Here is a 22,418-nt window from a genome sequence, read left to right as displayed (position 1 = left end):
TTTGTTTCCAACGGTTGTATAACAATCAATAAAACAATAAAATAAATAAGAACACAACAATGGAAAACAACTTATCATCAAATAAAACGTTCTACACGTACAATCACGTAGATACATAAAATTAAGCTGTATTAACTGACAGAATCAAGTAAACCCTCTTTTTAGGTTTAATTAAGAGGAGGTTCCTTTAACGTTTCACCATCTTCCGCCTTCTGTACACGGGCGCATCCACATAAACATTTTCATTTAATGTAACTCCTTAAGACTGATTCTAAAATATTTAATTCAATTAAAATTGGTGAAAGCAAAAGAACCATCGTACTGGCTTGTCATTCGCCAAAGCACTTGTCGTCCCCCTACAATTTCTCATCCTGGTTGCTGACACTGTCAAATACTTGGGCATGTCATCTGGCTAATGATTCAACTCTTGCATCAAGATTGAAACGACAAAAGCTGAACGCACGGTACAGATTGGTTCTTAAGATTATATTCAAAATGCTAAAAAAATTCTAAAAGTATCTTTATCCTTACAATTGAAAAATCCTTCTCCTGAGGACCCACAACAACGTAACCAACCTGACCCTACTCAATGGTATTTAAAGTTCCTTTCGTCACAGGAATCGTATCCTCCTGTTATAAAAAATTCCATGAATCCTTCCTTCTTCATTCCATTCCTCTACACTTCTATAGTAGTTCTCTTTCCTCATCCCAGGTGGCTCCTCCCCGCTGCCTGAAGCCCCATTGGCCGCCAGATCTACTGTCAACTCATACATTTATTGGTTTTAGTTACAGATACATTGATTAATATTTACGAGTTAATATTGTTGAATATTGATGCTATCTAATGAATATTGGCGGCACATAAACCGGTTTGCTAATTTCACATTGTGCACACAGATGTAATTATCAATGAAATAAATTATTTAAAAAAGTTTGTGGTTTTTTATTTATATTTACTCACCGTCTGATCTGCTTGACTTGAAAATGCGCTGCTAATGTAAAGATCTGAGTTTCTTTCGAGATATGAGATTCACTTTCTTGAAAAATATGAATTTCTATTATTTTTAAGCGAACGTAAATTATTAATATTTAGGATTATACGTAGGGGAGCCCTAACCCTATCATCCTACCAAATTTTATCAAGATTGGGCCAAGATTTACTGAGTAATTAGTAATAATAATTTTGAAGGGGGCCTTACGTAAAGGGGGGGCTAACTCCTCTTCCATTCGATGTACAGCATCGAGACCCCCAAAAGGCACATCTACATAAAATTCCGAATCGAATGACACGTCATTCATGAAAATCGGTTCGTGCGTTTAGGCGCTACGCAGTTTATAAAAAAAGGTAACAAGAAGAAGAAGAAGACCAATTTTTGAAAAAGCCGTTTTTGCTCATTTTCAGCAACTTTTTTCTCAAAATCTACTTAATCTAGGTTGTTGCAAAAAATTACAGATATAAAAGAGGGTTTGCCCTATATTTTCAAGAAAGTTTGAAAATTTTATCTTTTATAGAAAAAGAGAAAACAATTGTCAAAGTTGGGTGTTTTTCAACGTTACGCTTTTTCGTGCAGTTTTTGACGATCAACCCTTATACAACTGTCCTACCGGGCAGTTTTAACATAATACTAGCAAGGATTCAGTCAAATTAAAAACAGCAATTTAGGTTTTTAATTTAACAGAATTCCCGCAATTTAAATTCCAAATATTTTTTGAAAAAGTTTTTAAATTTGGTTCTCTGCCGCTTCCAGTTTCACCACTCTGTATCTTGTTTAATGAAGAATTAAAATTCGGAAGTGGATAAAGCAATACAAAAAATAATAATAAAAATCAAATATAATATATTTATTATATAATAAATTGTCTTTAAATTAGGACAATTGATTTTTTTTTTTTTTCATTTTTTGTATTTTGAACACACGTCAACTTATTGACACAAATATAACCACACTCAGTTTGTTCAACAGAATAACACGTCATTAAATAATTAATAATAAATAAATTAAATTTCTGATTAAACCAAACTGGGCAGTGATTTATTTAAATATTTATTGGCCTGTTTACCATTTCATTTTATTGACTAAAAATTTGAGGCCACCTCATTCGAAAAAGAAAGAAAAATTGAGAAAATAATAACCGAATCTATTTTTCCAATTATAATTTCCCATCTCTTTTCCTTTGATGGATAATTCTTTTTATTTTCCAATAACGAACTATTATCTCACCCGCACTCTGGCCTTTTCATCACCCTGAGCAATATAATTTATTAATTAATTTCCATTATTTTTAATTTTTCCTCTTAAACACTTTGTTTATTGTTATTACACACAATTTCATTGATAAAGGTTACTATTTTTAAGAACACCCAAGGGTTCCTCATTTTTTACCTCTTACCTTTAGTTAATGAATTGATTACCTAAGAAAAAAAAAAAAAAAATCACAGTGGACTTAAAACAACCATCCACCGAACCAATTGTTTCAACATTTCAATAACCTCAACCACCTATGGTACCCCCAATATTTATGCTTTAAATTCGCTTTGGTCCAAAACACGTTTAAAAAAATTAAGTTCCACCTTTATTTACACACTGAACTTTTCCAGCAAAATGCACTTCACTGCAGCAAGCTTACCCATTTCTATTCTTTGAAAGGAATAATATAAGTTCATTTTTAACTATTTGAACAAAAATATACAACTTAATTATAAAGGAATCTTTAACAATCTTTACAGATTAATAATTTAAAAACTATAAAACGAATATCATTTATTTAAATCTTCTTATTTAAGGGCTTTCGCTATAAATATTTATATATATATATATCTTTTGTTTTGGCACATTAAAAATCGTTCGAATATAAATTTCTGTTTATTGTATGTTACATTGAATAATATTTTGTATAAAGTCGATGTAAATTTCAATTTTATTTTATGATAATTTTGATTTGATTTTAATAATAGAATTTATGGTTTTGCTTCTTGTTTATTCACATCATAAAAGTCTAATGCGCAGAGCCATTTATTGTTTTTCTGCTCAGTAAAAGTGTTTGATTAACACAAATGGTTTAATTTATGTTAATTTTGTTAAAAAAAACAGTTGACAACGACCATTTGTTCTTCCAATTTAACGATAAACCCACAAAAATTTCGGATTTTTTTGGTTTTTGTTTTAAAGATGAAAAACAAAGAAAGAAAATAAAAATATAAAGTTCCTTTCAGACGGAAATCTCTTGTATTTGTACACGTTTCTTCATAGTACTAGGCGTTTGCGGAGTAGGCTGTCGAAGTATGCCCGACTGGTTTGGAGTGCCCGGCGGTGGTTGCGCCTTTGGCGGAGGCGGTGGTTCTGGTATAGATGGACTGAGCACCACCTGATCATCTTGATCATAACCCGGCGGATATCCGGTTGTACAGTTCATACCACGCGAACCGGACGGCGGTGAACACTTGAACTCTTGCAGTTCCACCATATGTTGTTGGACTATACACTCTGCTAGCGCTTGCTTAGTTTCGCCGATGGCTAACTCCGAACTACTGCTACAACTGTTCACATCACCGGCCAGATCATCTTTTTTCATTTTTCTCTTGGCTCCACTGTGGCCAGCCGATCCGCCAATGGGACCGCCATCTCGACGATCGCGTTGATGATAAATCCCGGCGAATATCAAAATATTCAATAATAATAAGAAACAGCCAACGGCTATAGTCACCGTCAACGCGGTCGTATAGCTTTGGTAATGGCTTGACGCTAATTTACGCAACAAAGAGTTACTGTTAGTGGCCGGACGTGCCGCAGGTCCTGCAGTGCTGTTTGGCGGACATTCGGTTGTAGTGTCCACGGCCGTGTTGCTAGAAGTGGAGGTAGTCGGCTTGGGGGTGGTTGTAGTTGTGCTGGAAGTGGTTGTGGTGGTTGGTACCGTGACCAGAGTAGGCCGTTGCAATGACTGTGGTCTCACTGAACCTGTAAAGTAAACCATTTCTATGTAGTCACATAAGTTCTCATAAACTATATAAATTCTGTAAGACTACTATGTAATAAATTTTTAGGAACACAATATGTTACCAACTACACGAAGGAATCAATATAAGCCCTATACATAATATCTAGACAACTTTAGAAATAAAGATGCATCTTGCAAATACAACCTCTTTGCTTGCACAACTAGTAAGTTCTTCTGAAATCTTTTGAGATGGAAATGAGACTGTTATAATTTGTTAATTAAATAAATAAGCACAACTTTTGCTTAAATGTCCTAAACCATAACTTAGGATGGTAGATTTGCGAGGAATCGGTCAAATAAAACTACTCGTCTTTTTGCCAACGTTTCGACAAATATATTGTCCTCTTCAGGGCCTGGATATTACAAATAGAAAACAATTTACAGAGTCAGTAACATAGAAAAAACAGTAAAAATCAGTAATACAAAAATAAACAGTAAAATACAATAAATTCTGTATAATTATTGAAACTTACGTGGCTATGCGGGTTGGTTGGGTTACAGAAACTAAGAGCCAGAAATGGAGAAGCAGGTATATATATACAGATATAGCGGGACTTACACGGGAATTTTGGTAATTACAATTGAACAGATACAATAGACTAATTACAACAAAAGAGTAAATACAATAAATATTGGGAAATTTCTTTAAACAACAAAAACCGTTAAACACAAAACACAGGAGAAACCAAATAACCCTTATGCACTAAATAACAAATAACCAAAAGATTTGAAGTAAATTTAAAAAACCCAGCCATAATTATGTGCAAAATTTGGATATCTATTTATTTTTTAATGACAAAATTGTAGCAGAATTTGAATGGCCAAATTCGACGTGTCTGTCCTAAAGTTAACTGTGTTGTTCTGTTTTACTAGGTGGCACATTTCAAGAAAACTTCGCTTATTTTACTGTTTTTTCTATGTTACTGACTCTGTAAATTGTTTTCTATTTGTAATATCCAGGCCCTGAAGAGGACAATATATTTGTCGAAACGTTGGCTAAAAGACGAGTTGTTTTATTTGACCGATTCCTCGCAAATCTTCTATCCTAAGTTTAACAATTTGCGGTCACGAAAACTATATATTCTAAACCATAACTTTTTTTTTCTTGCAGCAAAATATTCTTCTGATATAAAGCAAACTACAAATGAATATACGTATATTAGAGTAGCTACCTACAAGTTACAATCAACTTTGTTTTCTACCAAACTTTTTGGGAGCTTTTTAATGAAATCAACATCTAATTCCATTAATAAAACTACGTTGGAAACAATTAAGTTTACAAACCAAGCACATACTGTTCAAGTCTGACATGAAGTTTTGGTTCTGTTTTAGCGCACAACAGCTGGTAATATGAAATTCACTTATAATTCTAAAAGATGTTTTTAAGAAATTTATTACCTACTTCTTAAATTTTGATTATGGTGGGAGAAATGTGAAATTTTTCTTTGAAAAAAAATTTATTATTTCCAAAAAAATTAGGGCAAGGATAATTGTGGAGTGTGGGAATGAAGAAGAACAAGAATAACGATGTAGTGAATTCCAAATAAAAATTACGACAAAACTGGAACAGTATTGTTGGATGGATACGATGTCCTACTAGAAAAGATGTCCCAAAAGTGGGACCATAATATATATGTATATGTATTTTATAAACTGAAATAAATAAATAAAAGTATAAATACAAAATCAAACATGTTTATTTCTTAATTCTGGAGTATCTATTAAAATGCCACAGCAATAATGTATATATTAGCATAAATCAGTGCCATATTGTTACTAAAGAAGTAGAAAAGTGAGAAAGAGATAGTAGGAGGGTCTGAAAGAGAGAGAACAGGAAGGATATCAACCTTTACTGTTGTTTTTTTTTGTTTACTGTGGTCAGGATGCGTTATTTATGACCCAGTGAATGGGGCACGCGTCATTTATTAAACACCATTATTTATAAAGTCAAAAAAAGTGGTGCCTTTAAATACGTCAGCATTTGGATGTCAAAAAGCGTACACACGTGCACTCTACATGCTACTAAAAGTATTGTTCCATACAGTTGCCGCCTCTCGCCCAATCAGCCGATCTTTCGCTACTTCCCAGGGTCGGGGCCCGTCTGGGTGATAGATACATGATCCTATCCAACATGGAATATATTTTTTTTTTAAAAAAAAGTATCACACTTCATGATTTAGGTTTTTGTATGTCTAGTTGGGTTTACACACACACACACTGAAACTTTCTCTGGGTCTTTCTTTTATTTCAAATCTTTATTTAGCTTTCTCATGGCAAAAACTTTGTCTTTTTGGTTTTCTCTCTTAATTCTGGAGTGGGATATCCAAAAGTATTTGCGTCTACTGTCAAAAAAGTAATACGAATTGACCAAATTTCTTTTAAAGTTGCACATTTCTAAACATTTATTCTGATTCATTCAAGTAATAGCTACCCAGTTTGCTTAAAAACAAATTATTGTTTATAATGCAACCGCAGGTAAATACGAGGGTCGTTTGAAAAGTCCGTGCAAAGTCAGAAAGATAGCACCACTGGCGCGTATCGAGGTTATGTTTAGTTAGTAGCATCTCTTGGAAGAACACACGCCAAGTTTCAGCCAGATCGGTCTATTTCTTTGTGTTTGGCATTCGTTTGAATCGAGGAAGTCGAGTGATTTTCAAAAAATGGACTAAAAAGAATTTCGTGTGTTGATTAAACACTAATTTATGAAAGGCAAAACGCCTCAGGAGACTAAAAGGTGCATATTATTCATCGTTATTGGACCGTTTGAAAACCGAGCTGCAAGAAAAACGCCCACGATTGGCCCACAAAAAAGTCCTTTTCCATCACGACAACGCACCAGCTTACACCTCAGCAGTTGTGGTCGCAAAATTAATGGAAATAGGGTTCCAACTCGTTTCAAATCCCCCCTATTCTCCAGACTTGGCTCCCTCGGACTACTATTTGTTCCCCAATATGAAGAAATGGCTGGCGGGAAAAAGATTTTATTCAAACGAGAAGGTGATTGCAGAAACGAATGGCTATTTTTCAGAATTGGACAAATCCTATTATTCGGAAGGGATCAACAAACTAGAGCAGCGTTGGACGAAGTGTATAAGCCTAAAAGGAGACTATGTTGAAAAATAAAAAAGGTCTACCCCAAAAAATTAAGTAGTTTTTATTTTTGCACGGACTTTTCAAACGACCCTCGTACTAACGGCAAACATTTCACTAACTACCAATAAAATCTATTAGATCTGGGTTGTTGCAAAAAAAAAATACTGTTATAAAGGAGAGTTTGCCCTATAATTTAAAGAAAATTTGGGAATTTTATCTTTTATAGAAAAAGAGGAAAAAATTGTCAAAGTTGGGTGTTTTTCAACGTTACGCTTTTTCGTGCTCTTTTTGACGATCAACCCTTATACAACTGTCCTACATGACAGTTTTAATCAATTTAGAGAAAACCTTCTGCCCAACTAGATTCTCATCTACTCAAAATGAATTTTTATAACAAAAATCTAATTGTTTTTAGCTTAATCGGAGAGGATTTGAATATCTAGTGACCTACTTATCAAACATCCAATGCTTCGACAAGGGTTTTTGCTTTCATCGTTAGCCGATAAAGTAGGGAAATGTGCTACGAGCAAGGAGTACCTCAATGTGGAGGTTTTACTTTGTTGTGGTTAAAAAAAGGTGACTGGCAGCTGTTGTTTTAGCCATCTTCATTATGTTTTGATTCTTAGCCCACACTCTCGTGTTGTTGGGATACTCTTTCTCAAATTCCGGCAGATGGTTTTACCATGCAGAAGAATGTGTTGAAATACTATACTTTTGTATCTATTACTTTATTATGTATTAACGCATTTTTTTTTTTTTTTTTTAATGATTTAAAGCCGTCAACATCTCAGGTTATTGGCGCTCGGAACTTTTTCCAGTGCACTGCCGACCTCCGGACAGTATTCTCTCATTACAGACAACACTGTCCATCACCGGACAGTGAGCTGTAAGAAGCTCCTAGGAAGAGAAAATCTAAGGGCCAGCAGCTGGATTCGACCCCGGGACCTCCGCGTGGGAATCCAATACGCTAACCGCATAGCTAATCCCTTCCCTATTAAGTCACAATCAGCGAAAATTGGACCATCTCTAACTGGAATCTGAGGTCCACAATATTCTAATGGAATGCACAAGTTCCATTATCTTTGTCTTTCTAAAAAAACAACTACGACGAAGATTGTCCATTAAAACATATTGTGGTGCGTGAGAATTATAACAAGGCAAATAAAATGTTAAAAATTATTTCAAGAGGATTTAAGGTTTTCGAAGTCACTTGGTTTAGTAACAGGTTAATGAAATAGGCTCTCTCTTACAGATGTCTTGATTGGTTGGTTATGTTGGAACAGACCTTGTTCACAGGACCTGTTACAGTTACCTAGACACGTAGAGTATGGGTTAAGATCATGAGCTTAATCAAAACCTGACACAAAAAGAATGTACTTAAAGCCCTGAAGAATAATTTACTTAGTTTTGACAGTTACGTTAATCTAAATAAGTCTCACAATAATATCGAAAGAATGTCACGCCCTTTGGGTGTACTGAGTACACACATTGTGCTTAGAAGATAGAACTACGAAACTGCAGGTGCTATCTCATTAGTATTGTTCATGAAATGATTGTAAATAATTAAAGTTGTCCAGTTTTACCATAAAAATATTATATCTTATGTTGTAAGCCACCAGAGACTGTAAAAAGCAACTTTTATAATTGTAAATCCCTTTTTTTTTCCTTTCTAAGTCAATTTCGTGTATAAATACATCGATTTTTAATCATTCTTATTCAACTAAAGAGATTTAAAGAACCGATTAATAATAATTTATCGATGTTTTTCTTGTTATTATAAAATGTCTGAAGGTACAGGATCATTAAAGGCATTACTTGAATTCCAAATAAGACTATAAAACTGTTTATATACATATAAAAAATCACTTCTAAATTTAAAGCATATTCTAAGTTTTTTATCTCTAGCTCTCAGTTTGAGACTCACAAACAAACAGGCCATAAAACTGTGACTTTTTTTCCCCCAAGAGGAAAAGCCTCTGCCTAAAAACAAATCGTTAAAATACTACTAATCTATATATAAGCGGAAACTTCTTTCAAAAAGGATTTAAAATAGCCGCTGAAGAAAAGAAGATTATCAATTAATATTGTAAAGAATAAATTTTGATCATACATTGTTAATAATAAAGAAATACAGATAAAAATCAAGACAAACCAAGAATGAAACTAATATCATGAAACTTATTATAAGTGTTTAAAGTATGTTTAGTGTCAAGATTTTTATGTTAAACATGTTTATATGTGTCGGCCCGCCATAAGATAGAAAGGAGTACATCAGGACACCCGTAGAGAGGGACTCACACACGATCTGGTAGAAGAGAGAGCCGTATGTACTCTGCTGGCGCTATGTAAATTTCTCTTTTTATTTATTTTATGTTTTATTTTAAGGTCGACCAGAAAAGAGATGGGTAGAGGCTGTCCGGTAGGCAGGTAGTAACCAGGTAGTCCCGATTTATGGGTAATAACTGTCTGACTGGTGTCCTACATGGCAAGGACGGGCATACCACACACAGGAGCTATTTAATTCTCGCTCTGGATGCTGTACGCTCAACTAATCCAACATGCTCCTGTTTACGTCCTACCACTCTTTACGTCCTACCACTCTTTACGTGACACTAATTATTTAAGTTCACAAATATGCGCGTAGAGTATCTGCAACGACGAAGTTATTTGGCTGACTTAAAAGATACAATATACTTTTATAATCTGGTGTTGACAAATATCCAACAGTTTTTCCCAGAGAGTTTATAATCGTATGGTCTTCCAAAGTAGAGAAAATTGCTACCACTGAATGATGCTGGAGGTAAGTCGGATTTAATTTTGATATATAACAGTAAATTATTATTAAAATTAGCTGCATTAAAAAGTAGAAATATTTGGATTAATTATGGAGTATAAGGGGGGGGCCATGATGGCACAATCTTTTCGTGGAATTTTCCAAAACCAATTTCAGTAATAACGCGCCATATTTCTGTTTTGAGTTCATGAATACTTTGTGAAATATTCCCCAGAGGAAAAACTATCATGGCGTCAATCAAATTGCAGACAAATCACGTCACAATTTTTAGAAATAACACCATCATCAGGTAGGTAGCAAGATTTCTTCACAGATCAATTGTTTCTCTTGCTGAGTGGCATGAAGCATGCATGCTGTTGAAAACCTCATTTCTTCAAGAACCATATAGTCCAATTACATCCACAAAAAATACTTTACAAACAGTTATAAGTTGGGCCCAAAATCATTTCAATTTTTTTTTTTTTTTTTTCACTTTCATTATTTAATTTACAACTGCTCATTGGCAACAAGTAAATATGATTGCTTGCAATATATAAATAAAAATGGCTTTAAAGATTTGAATGAAGGCCTTCCAACGATAACCATCACAAGTCGGCAAACACAGGATACCGTTGAAGTGATTTTAAAGGATGGCCTTTGCAACCATGCGATCAGGAGTTCGCGAGGCCATCAACACTTCAGTCTTCGGAAAGTATTCGGAGGAAGAGTGGTTTGGGATAGATTGTTTACGGGCGGATTGAAGTGTTGGGAAAGTTTGGAATGAAATTTGGTGTAACGTAATTTGGCTAAGTCAAGGACAAAAGGGATTTTTAGGTCAGTAAGGATAGTGTGAATGTTTACATAGAAAGGAGCGTTAAGGATTGTGCGTTAGGATTTTCGATTGAAGGGATTGGATGCGGTTGAGATTGGAACGCTTTGCAGTACCGTACAGTTCCAAGTCCATATGTCCAGATTGGGGATAGTAAGGCTGAGTAGAGTTTCTTTTTGTTCGAAGGAGACAATTTGGAGCGTTTGTCAAAGAATCTATCGATCAATCGGTAATTTAAGTAATTTAGGTATTTTTTTTGCGAGTAGCACGTGGATTTAAATTGAGCCAAATCCGCTGATTAACAAAACCATTTAAATTAAAATATGCTTCATTGCATTCACTCATTTGACTCCCTTCACCCAATTATCGAATCGAGGCTGAAGTGCTTGAGTTAATTACACTTTATGTGGGCGAAGGCGGAGCTATGAAATTTTAATCTGATGAACTCTATGGACCACCCAATTGATGGAAACAGCTTTCCTCAAATTACAAAAATTGAAAAACACTGATAACTGGTTCTAATTCCAACGTCATAGTTTAAACTTTCCAATTCTCGATGATCTAAGAAACTGGATCTGCGTTTTTGGCAGTCTACTCATCTTTGCTGAAATCACCTTGAGACAGTCCGGAGTACAGAAAAAAGTAATCTACGACCTTTCTTTTTAGTTTCTGAGAAAATTCTTACCCTACTAACCCGCTGTTGTCTAGTTACCTCCAGGACACTAGAATCTGTTTTTGGTAAAAGATAAAAAAGTAATTTAAGAGCAATAGAGATAGATAAGCTATGATGCAGAACTACTGTGACGCCCAAGCGGATATCAACACGACAGGAGTGATAAGGTCTCTACACTGGTACGGCCATTTGAAACGTAAAACCTAAAAGGATGCCTATTTTTCAAGGCGGGCTTCAAGTCCAATTACCAAATTAAGGTGCCCTCGATGGAGGCGACTAGTAATCATACTTTTCAATATTTTCTCCTATTTACCATTTTAAATAAAATTTAAAGCCTAAACTAGGAAATAAACCCAGTACAACTTAGATTTGCGACCTTCACTAAGCAAGTCTAGAGTAGCTGATTTAGGTTAGGCAACCATTTTAACCCAGTTGATAGGCATTTTAGAAACTTGAACATAAAATTATTAATTCTCCGATCCCTTTAGCAAATTAGTTTGCTGAAATTCACTGAGATATATTTAATGTTATCTGGGAAGTATTAAGTAGATTTAAACGTAAACTATGCAATAATGACGTAATGGTCTGTACGTAACCCTTGTGGAGTCTGGGAAGAGGTAAAATTAACTTCTCATATTAGGAGTTTGTGCTATGTTGATAGTGTACACGCAGGCTTAAAGCCTTGGCGGCTCTGTTGGCAAATTTATAGTAGAAGATAGGAGGTTGATAGTCTCTTGGGAGACTACACTTACTACTTGGTTTAATCTAAGGCCGAAAGTGGAGAATAGGTATATTTAACGGAGAGAATATTATATTGATGTCCTAGATAACCATTATAGTCTTGTCTAATTAGTTAAGATGACAGGAGTGCCTTTGAAAGCAACCCAACTATCTGACTGTCAATGTTTGGCAAATGGACTTGTGCCTGATATCCCACAAGGTGAAGAATCTGTTGTAAACCAGGAACATGATTCTATCTTACATTCGCACAGAGAGTAAGTGACAAAATTCCATGGTTTTCGAGATTGTCGGATTCTTTCTTCATCTAATTTGTAATATAATTATACAGGGTGATCCATTTAAAATGCACCAATCGCTAATAGCTTTTTAGGAAAGCGAAAATCCGGTAAAACCCAATAAATAAACGTTTTTTTCTGGTCTAGTTTTCAAATTTTCCACCCCCGATGCTGTATCTTCCATTTTTGGCGGAGTTAAGGCCAAAAACCTAATCGGAGTTTCATAAGGACCACTGGTTTTGACAATGATTATGAAAACTAAATAAATAATTATGAAAAATGACGTTGACCCCGTTTCGATATCTCTAATACTTGTAAAGATATTTAAGAACAAAGTTTACAATTTAACCTTATTCGTGATCTGTTTGTAATATTAATTTACCACCAGAAATACACGTTTTAAAAGCTCCTCTGACTGCAAAAAATGTTATTTGTGACGCAAAGAACAAAAATAATAATAATTGAAGATTTTAAAAAAATTAGTGTAATGTAATTTGTGTAATTTGCTAATGAAGTTAGAAATCCTAGTTGGAATTAGTTTTCCAACGGTTGATATCAACCCTTATCCTTAGCCTGTGGAAAACAGCCACAGGTTCAACTTTTACGTTGCAAAATCATTTTTCCGTTCAAACTTTTCTGCCAGTAACTTGAAATTCTTGTAATATTTTAAGACCATTTCCTAAAACTGGACACGTGCGCAATACCATTTTATGCGAGAAGCAAGAGAATATGACAAGATGGGGATAACACATTATAGTTGCTCTTCTAGATGCCAAAATATATCTCAGATAACCTTTGGTAAACAATCAGGGGTTAAGAAAGTTGTTTCTTTTACTTTTCTAAAGCGACTTTTGAATTATTTAGTTTCCTTCATTAAAGAATTATTATTAATTTACAAACGAAATAAACGAAAAAATGATTAAGAAAAAATAACGAGAAAGGCAGTTGAGCTTGGAATTGTTAAGCCAGAACGTGACAAAAGAAGAAAGGAACTTCTAGAAAGCGCTTTGAATGTAATTGGAAGGTGATTCTCTAGTACAGTGATGGCAAACCTTTTGAGCACACCATGTCCAAGTTTTGAAAAACCCTAACTTAACTCTGGCACCTTATCACATATAGAAATATTAATAATTTCATTTGCAACCAAAGTAGAAAAAAAAGATTGATCAAAAGACCCACTACTGATCTGAAGAAAGTTTGCCGAATCCTTATCCTCAATAAATACCGTAATTTCTACAAAGTACTCCACAAATCGCTACATTATTTAGAATTTGAAAATAAATTTTGGTTTATGTCGATACCAATCATTCAAAATGAGTTAACAAATCACAACTGATCACGGGTATGGGGCGTAGAAAAGAACAAAATTTCATAAATATGTTATTTACAGAGAGAGAACAGGTATTTATTAAGTGCGACATTTTAGAGAACGCCATGGGCCCAAAAAAATTTCAACTCTTAATATCTTCTCTATTAATGGATCTGCACACAATAAAACTATAGATTATAACTGAGAAAAGTATAGTGTATTAGAGAATAAAATTTCATAATAATTTATTGTTTATAGAGGGTGTATAGTGGGCGCAATTTCAGAAAGTGTCATGACCCAACAAAAATTTCAACTCTCATTAAATTCTTAATATGTCCTAATGAACGGAAACTGAGACTGTAGCGTTCATTTGTACTTCTATTGAAGCTAGAGGCAGTAGAGCTGTATTACTAAAGGATTTATTGCAGAGATTTGTAGGTACTGATGTAATAGAAGTGAATCTTATCAAATGTTAGCGCTTGGATGGACTCAGCAGTTCTGGAAGAAGTTCTATTTGAAAAGAAAAAATTAAGAAGGGTAAAATAATTTTTTTCTTAATAAAAAATTACATTTAGGTATATCACAAACTTTGTACGGGTTGTCGACGCGTATTAATTAATGTCTTATTGACGTGAAACAACTTGTATAGAACATTAACGAGTATTTTTGCTTAAAAAAAGGGGTTGCTTAAGTATAAATAATTGGAATGTGATAGATATTAGAGGACGCTTGGCTTAGACAATGCATCATGTTTGACGCCTAGTTAGTTACGGTCTAATGAACTTTGATCGTCAGATAAATGGATAATATGTGCAGTTACATCACATTAGCAATGTCCAATAGTAACTGGCCATATAACCATATATGGTGCCCTATTATTGGTAAGTATCCCCGCTATCCCGATTATCAAGTATTGTAATACTGAAAAATATTTCGACTTTTTTTACTTGGTGTGTATTTTCTTTTACAATTAACAAATACGTGAAGTTAACGTTTATATATTACCTTAAACGTATCAAGCTCGACATGTTTAGACCTACCATTTATGTTATATATACCCAGCTGATCAATAACTAACGTAAGACGCTGGTGATGTGTAACAAACTTGATTAAATGTCCGCGATCAGTAGACTGTAAATCGTTTGCTATTTATTATTAGTTTCAATTCAATTTTTCTGTCTATAAAATAAATATATGTAACTTCTCTTTTCACTGAGGAATCATCTCTAAAACAAAATAAAAAATCTGGAATTAACATCTAGTAGCAATTGTGAAGATGGTAAACGTTCTTTGGCACAGAAAACACTCAGATTCCTGTATATTAATAAAATAAAATTAACAATACAAAAAAAAAAATACAAAAAAAGAAATACCTAGAAATAGTAGAAAGAATAAAATCGATTCACAAAAACGATTAGATTTTTATCCTAATCAGCTCTGCAATAACGTAAGCAAAATCTGTTAATTCTAGAAATAATATAATTTTTAACAGGTTGCAAATTTGAGCGTAGATCAGATTATGAAGGAAGTGTCTTGTAGTTAAATCGTCCAAACAGATCTACTAAGGCTCCCAGTGTAATAGTTATATACACACGTACATCCTTTGCAGTCTTATTGTGTTCAGTATTAGTGTTTGGAGAGCCGATAAATGTTGTTTGTGTTGTTAGACTGGGGTACTTGCGAGGCCAACCAGGATTCATAGAAAAGTTCCCTTTTCCATTAAGAAAAATTAGAGCGTATAAAGTAAATATGTGCGAGGAAATAGAATGTTTGAATCCCGGGGATATTGTATGGGGAATGCAACTTGAACTGTTTAGGATCTTAACAACGCTTGGGCTAACTAATAAGGACCTAGAAGTGTTGTTGATTAAGATAATAACAACTTAAAAGATCAGCTTAAGCTTACTGGATACCCACGCGGTTCGAATCCAGCCGCTGGCCCTTAGAATTTCTCTTCCTTGGAGCTTCTTACAGCTCACTGTTATCTAGTGCTGCACGAGACCGAGACGAGGCGAGACTTTATGCAGTCTCGATCTCGGTCTCGGTCGCTCAAGTCTCGGTCTCGGTCTCGGTCTCGTCGAGATATCTCGGTCTCGGTTTTTTGAATTTTTGTTTAAGTATTAAAAGCGGTTTGCTATTAATAATCTTTTCAAAAAATGTTATTATTTTCTAATAATTATTTTAATTTATATATTGGTAATGAAAATGTGTGTAGAAGAAGACAACTACTTACACTTTAATGCATCATATATTACTATTACTGTTATATATCTTTATATAATTTCAAAAAGATGTTAAAAACGCGCCAAATGAAAGACCCAAATAACATATCTGCCTCCTATAACAAGTCGATTCGTGAAATAAAAAATACACCTCCCAACAAACTTCCCGCTCCATTAGTTATGGCTGTTGGTGAAGATAAAGAATCTGATGATTTACCTTTGGCGACGACGACGACTGCATCAATATTTTTGCACCATTTGCTCAAAAATCAGCAAATATCACCGACGCATGGAAGACAGAAATAATTAATTACACCAAATTAGACCAAGCACCAGTAGACGTTGACATTTTAGAATGGTGGAAAACACTTGAGAGATCCTTCAAAAATTTGTCTAGGATGGCGAAAGATATTTTTGGTGTCTGTGCAACTTCAGTGCCATCGGAAAGATTATTTTCGCAAGCTGCGATGATAATGACCAACAGAAGATCTTCTCTAACTTCTGACTCAGTAAAAGCTCTTTTATGTATCAATGCTTGGGCAAAGTGTATCTTAAAAACGAAAATTTGTGGCAATATTTTTTAGGTGCATAGATAGTCTTTTTTTTCAAATTCACTAATTCCTAAATTCTAAAATATAATTCAAATAATATCAAAGTTCAAAGTATTAGATTATTAATAGTGAAATTTATGAAATTGAATGAATGAATGATATGAATAGTGAAATTTAGTGAATTTGTGTAAAAATTATGTAATTCGAAGGGGGCCGCCACGGTAGCCGAGCGGTGCGAGACCTGCGAAGCTAATGTGTATTGTGGTACTGGGTTCGATTCCCGGTCTTAGGCGTTCGATTTTATTTAATGGTTAATATGAGAAATTTACAGTAAAGTATGTTTGCTAGTCGCCTCCGTCCGCGACACCTAATTGGTAGTTGAACGTAAAGCCCAGCCTGAAAAAATAGGCGATTACTTTACTTTGCTTACTTTACTTATGTAATTCGAAGTCAAATAGATGTAGTAATATTGAACATATATAATAAAATCGTATCTTTTAATAATTAATTCAATACCCGTAATGATTATTTATTAATAAAGAACACAATTTTATAATTTTGTAGCTAAAAATTAATATTTGAAAAACCGAGACGAGACCGAGATTTCTCGACGAGATATATATCACGTCTCGATCTCGGTCTCGGTCGCTCAAGTCTCGTCTCGGTCTCGGTCTCGGTTGCTCAAGTCTCGTCTCGGTTGCTCAAGTCTCGTCTCGGTTGCTCAAGTCTCGTCTCGGCCTCCGGTACCGAGACCGAGATTTGTCTCGTTTCTCGTGCAGCACTACTGTTATCTGTAACGAAAAAACTGTCCAGAGGCCGGCAGTGCACTGAAAAATGATCCGCCAAAAACCTCAGCTGCTGACGCGTCTTAAATCGTAAAATAAATAAAATAAGAACTTAGTTTCTAACTTGTAAAACATGTCGTGGATAACAACTGCAAACCAAAAATGTCGTGGATAACAACTGCAAACCAAAAATATCGCGATGTAGTTATCGGACTTAATATGTTCTAAAAGTTCACTAGGTAATAAATAATCTTAGTTTTGAGTCTTTCAAATATTTAAGGAGGCTGAATCCACAAGTGCCGGCACGATAACATAAAATGTTATTGCGTACGTGATGCTGTAATCGAATCATTGTCCTTTTTTTAAATATTAAAAAGAAATCACTGTTGCTGGTGAAAACTAAACTTTAATCGCAGCAATTTACATTTTAATCCATCCGGATTATCTACACGTTCAGCTCAGGCGACTAATTATTCTGCAACATGAACACTATCAAAACTCTACACTTTGTTTTGAGTCTACGAAGCAGAAGCCCGTCTAAAATAATGGAAGGATTATTTGTAGCTTCTGAATTCTAACATAACTGCTACAGGATTCTCCAGCTGATAAATAAACGAAGCACGTACTCCAATCTGATATCTAATCACTGATCTACTTGAATCATTACTCCCTGATCAGTAAGCCATCCAGTTCTAGTTATTATCCAATATCCAAAGTAGTTGGATTGTCTAAACTCTTATAGATCACAACATTGCAGGACCCGTCTAAATAACAGCAATTTTCTGGCCAGAAATACGAGGGAATACCATTGAGAGCATCTCCTTTACAAGTCTACTGTCAAAGACAGCTCTAAATGAAAGTCTGAAAATGAAATTCCAGTCCTCAGAAGTGGAGTATTAAAGAAGAATAGCCAAAGAGTCCAGACTTGGGAGGAAAATTTATCTGGAAGGCAGTTTAAGTTCATTTTTTTAACATTTATGAACCATTTGTACCATAGCAATCAGCCAGTATTATTCGCATGATGTTTTGTGGAAGCTTAAACGCAAAAAATGGAAATAAATGAGAAAAGTATAGCGTTTACTGTGTAGTGTGGTATGTGGGTAATAAACTGCAATGTTTTTAGTCGAACAATTCTAGGTAGATAGGTATGTCACACCTGTGCCTCAGTATGGTATGTAAGTTTGGTGGTAGAAAACAGTTGGTCTACAATCACGAGAAAGAAGATTGCACAATAGTTTTATATCGTAAACATTCTACTACATCTACTACACGAATCGATTCTAAAATTTAAATTTTTTTGCTACTAAAAAATAATAAATCGATGATGCGTCTGACTCTTGAAATTTTTGCATTGAGCGATCCTTTCGCTACATTTGCAAACCAAAATTTACGATTTATTTATGAAATTATAATTACCAACTATAGAACGATTTCAATAGAACCAATTTAAGCTATAATCTAATTGGATAGAGAACATTTATTTAATAAAATTGCCGCAATTTATTTTAAATTTAGCTCCAAATTTAAGTGCCAAACAGGCAGATGTTAATCATGTTTTTCAAATAGCAATTTTCATGATTACTCGTTTAATAAAATTGTATTACAACACTCGATTAACAGAATTTGATGCTCTTTCGTAGTTGTTAAGTGGACTTCGTTCGGTTTTAACGTTAATTTAGTCATCAAAATGTCGCCTCTGTATAATTGCCGGGTTAATGTAATTGGCTCTGAGTACCAATTAGTAACAACTTATTAGTAATTTGGATTTTTCCACGCTTTGTTGAAATAATCACCCAAATGCTATAAAAAAAAAAAATGGGGGAAGGAATTTTCAGTTTTTTGTTTGCGTTTTCAATAATCCTAACCTTCCACCTTTTTTTTTTTGTAGCTAGAGACAGTTCAAATGACGTGAGATTTGTATATTGTTAGAATAAAATGCCGAAATAAACGTTACATTTTTGCAGGACTGATGCGATTGCCACGAGCATATAAACTTTGGCTAATTTCATTTGAATGTAAAACAATAAGATTATCGACTCTTCAGGCAATTATCAGTGGAAATGAACTTGAATATTTCAAATTTAACCTTCCAGCGGGCGCGCCCAAAAAGTTACAAAAACGGGCGCGCGTATCTCACAGATAAACTTTGGTATTTTTAATATTTTCTATCAATAGAAGAAATGAAATTAATTAAATAACATCTGTAATTATTAATAATGAAATTACAAATGATAAAGACTCAGAAAACGACAGTACTTTTTATTCTTTACAAGCCAATAACTGTAATAATTACAATCAGCATGTTCAGCCACTAGACTGTCAGAAAGTTTTCGCAGGTATTTCCTCCTCGTATCTGAGATATACAATGTCTTTTTCTGTCAGTAGAAAACAATATTCTTATAAACAATGTTGAAAATAGTTCAATTTGATGGACATGTATAAAAGAAAAAATATAAATAATTGATAAGTCAGGAAACTTACTCGAATGGTCGCGAGTATATGTCAGGCACGGATCGGCAATTGCAAAGAAATGTACAACTCCAAACAAGATAAGATTTTTACTGAAGGAAACTAGTCATGAGGGAGTAGCATTGCTTAAAGGGCAGCACCCTCCGCCGCTCCGCCTCTAAACTGCGATTATTTTAGTTTAAGCTTGTATCTGTGAGATACGCGCGCCCGCTGGAAGGTTAAGCCATTTCTTGACTGACACAAATCATTTACACGTTTCGTTAGAACTGAAAATACTCTAATAAATTTACTAAAGCTCTAATAATTGTAACTGCGAAATTTAACAATGTTTCAAAAAAGTTGGGCTTGGATAAACAAAAAAAAAAAAACTAATTTGACGAAAAAAAACCTAGTCTATAAATACTCAAAGGAGCTCACCATCATAATATTGAGCTCCTTCTTCTTGAAAGTGGTGGTGCCTCATGCTGAGCTCCTCCAGGCCAGGTTGGTGCAGTTGTGGTATCAAATTTAGCCACAATGACATCTTATGTCCTCTATAGTGATTCTTTACTTCGGATTTATAGCCTGTAACAAGTAGAAATAAATAATTTGCACTATTTACTTGTTTACAAAGTTTATTTGGCAAACAGAAGGCATCAGAAGGTGTAACAAGAGCGAAAACAAAGAAGTAAAGAAGTATTAGAGTAAGAGGATAAGATAGCCAGACGGTAGAGTTAGTACAGGAGGTGTGTGTATGCTGCGAATTAGGATGTCAGGTAGATGGAGTTTGGTAAACATTTAGCCAAAACAAGTATTGGAGCGGAATCCTGCAGAGCTGGTCTACTTAGTCCGTTAGATAAATAATGGCATCAAGCCAACCAACACTGGGAATTTGTGTCTGCAAAGCGGTAGAACTGCTTTGTACAAAATTTAATCGGACGAAGAGCCTGTTTAATCGATTTGATTTTCGCCATACGTCTCTCTGAGTGCGCATAAAAACGTTAATGTGAACTGTAAAATTTTTGTTTTCTCTTATAAAAACAGTATACTTGAACTTGAAACTGATTTATATTTATAATTGTGTTTTAGACCATATTTATTTAAAATACATAAACACTCAAAACATATTGTTTAGGTGATTTTTACTCGAAATTTTCAACTACTAACGCGTATAATTAGAAAAAAAGATTAAGAACTATAACATAACGGAAATGGTGAATTGAAGAAGTCAACAAGTGCTGTTATGATAATAACATGTTTTTTTAAAAAAATTAAAGATCTCTATGCCATGTTTTCTCTCTTCACCAGCCTTGGTGGATAACCTGCAATGATATTTGAATTAAGTAGTTCGATTAACGGATTAGGGTGATCTTCTGTGAAGGAACAAAAGTGGGATTGTGCTAGCTCGACAATAAAAAGAATTTTGAGGTATTTGTTTAGTTAAGTACCAGGAATCATTCACTATTCTCGTAAGGATTTTGGGTAGAAGCGACTGGATTCGCTGACAATTGGGTCTGTACCGTATGATTCCAGTCCACAAATCCAGAATAGTCTAACAAATGAAGCAGTCTTTAGTTCGTTACACAGAGTTTTTTGAACGTCATTCCAAGATACATAAGAGAAGTTTGTAGTTTAAGGTGGTTGTTATCCAGTTCTTTTTTGTAGGTCATTCATATTGTTAGGTTCTATGGGTTCCAGATTCCTTCTGGTTCAAGTGACTGATTAAGAGGAATTTGCGTCCAAAAGAAAAGTACAAGTATCTTTTGATCCAATTCTTCGTCATTTGATTCAGAGATAGTTTTGGAATAATGTTTTGATTTATATTGGACTACTGAGGTTTTTGATTCATTTCAGTTGTAAAAAAAAAAAAAAAAAAAAAAACAGTCTGAGAATGGTTACCATCGGAGAAAGAACCTCCAGACTAATTTTAGAATATTACAACAAGGAGGGGAATTAATGATTAAAAATGGAAAAGAAAATTAGAAAGCAAGAGGAGAACTGTAGTTCAGCACCATGGTAACCGGCTAGCTGCAGTCTGTTCCCTTTTATTAGGTTTTAATAAGATTTTTCTGTCCTTTTCACGTCTAGTTCCTTCTCAGTCTGACCATGCGCTTACTTCCAGCCAAGAAGACCACTCATAAACCAAACAAAATGAGTAAAAAAAAAAAAATCAAACCTTCGCTCTGAGGGGTTCTTTCTAAAGAAGAACATTCATAAGGTTCGAAAACACTCATTTCAACCACTTCACAAAAATTAATTTAAAATTTTATGAAATATTTTTATAAAACTTTGGTTTTGTCTACCTCCTTCACATGCAGATTATTATTATTATTATTATTATTAAGGAAGGAAGGAAGGAATGAGTTATTGCCCAACCATTTGGGCGATATCATTAAGATTAGGCTGTATATAAAGTTAGCACTGAACTTACAAACGTACAGTTCATAAGAACATAATACAAACAGCGGAATACATTTTTTTTTGGCAATTGACTAAATTACAATTAAATTTTGTTTAAATTTCTTAAACATCTGAAATCACTTCAAGAAGAGATTTCTAGAAAGAGAAGTTCTAAAGGCAGCTGTTGAACTCGGAAGAAATTTAGACTGTCAAAGTCCAATAAATTACCACTGACTTAATCCCTACCCAATTGTAGAATAGAATAGAATAGAAAAGAAATTTATTATTCTGGGACAATTGTCCCCTAAGAATAAAAACAGGTA

General features: G+C 34.2%; 1 protein-coding gene across 4 annotated transcripts in view; it reads right to left on the bottom strand.

Annotated features, from left to right (window-relative positions):
* Positions 1–1,877: 1,877 nt before the first annotated feature.
* The window catches only part of Nlg2 (Neuroligin 2), a 512,997-nt gene continuing 492,456 nt past the window's right edge, over positions 1,878–22,418 (bottom strand). For all 4 annotated transcript variants that reach the window (XM_074131290.1, XM_074131291.1, XM_074131292.1 and 1 more), the window contains 2 exons: positions 20,134–20,280; positions 1,878–3,956 (listed from right to left, as the gene is read on the bottom strand). In XM_074131290.1, coding sequence (XP_073987391.1) covers positions 3,211–3,956; positions 20,134–20,280 — 893 coding nt within the window. In that variant the 3' untranslated portion in view covers positions 1,878–3,210. The remainder of the gene's footprint in view (positions 3,957–20,133; positions 20,281–22,418) is intronic.

Source organism: Rhodnius prolixus, unplaced genomic scaffold (assembly GCF_049639745.1).
Source record: "Rhodnius prolixus isolate KJV_2025 unplaced genomic scaffold, Rpr scaffold_4, whole genome shotgun sequence".
In the NCBI taxonomy this organism is placed as follows: Eukaryota; Metazoa; Arthropoda; class Insecta; order Hemiptera; family Reduviidae; genus Rhodnius; species Rhodnius prolixus.
This window is presented reverse-complemented; position numbering and strand designations above follow the sequence as displayed.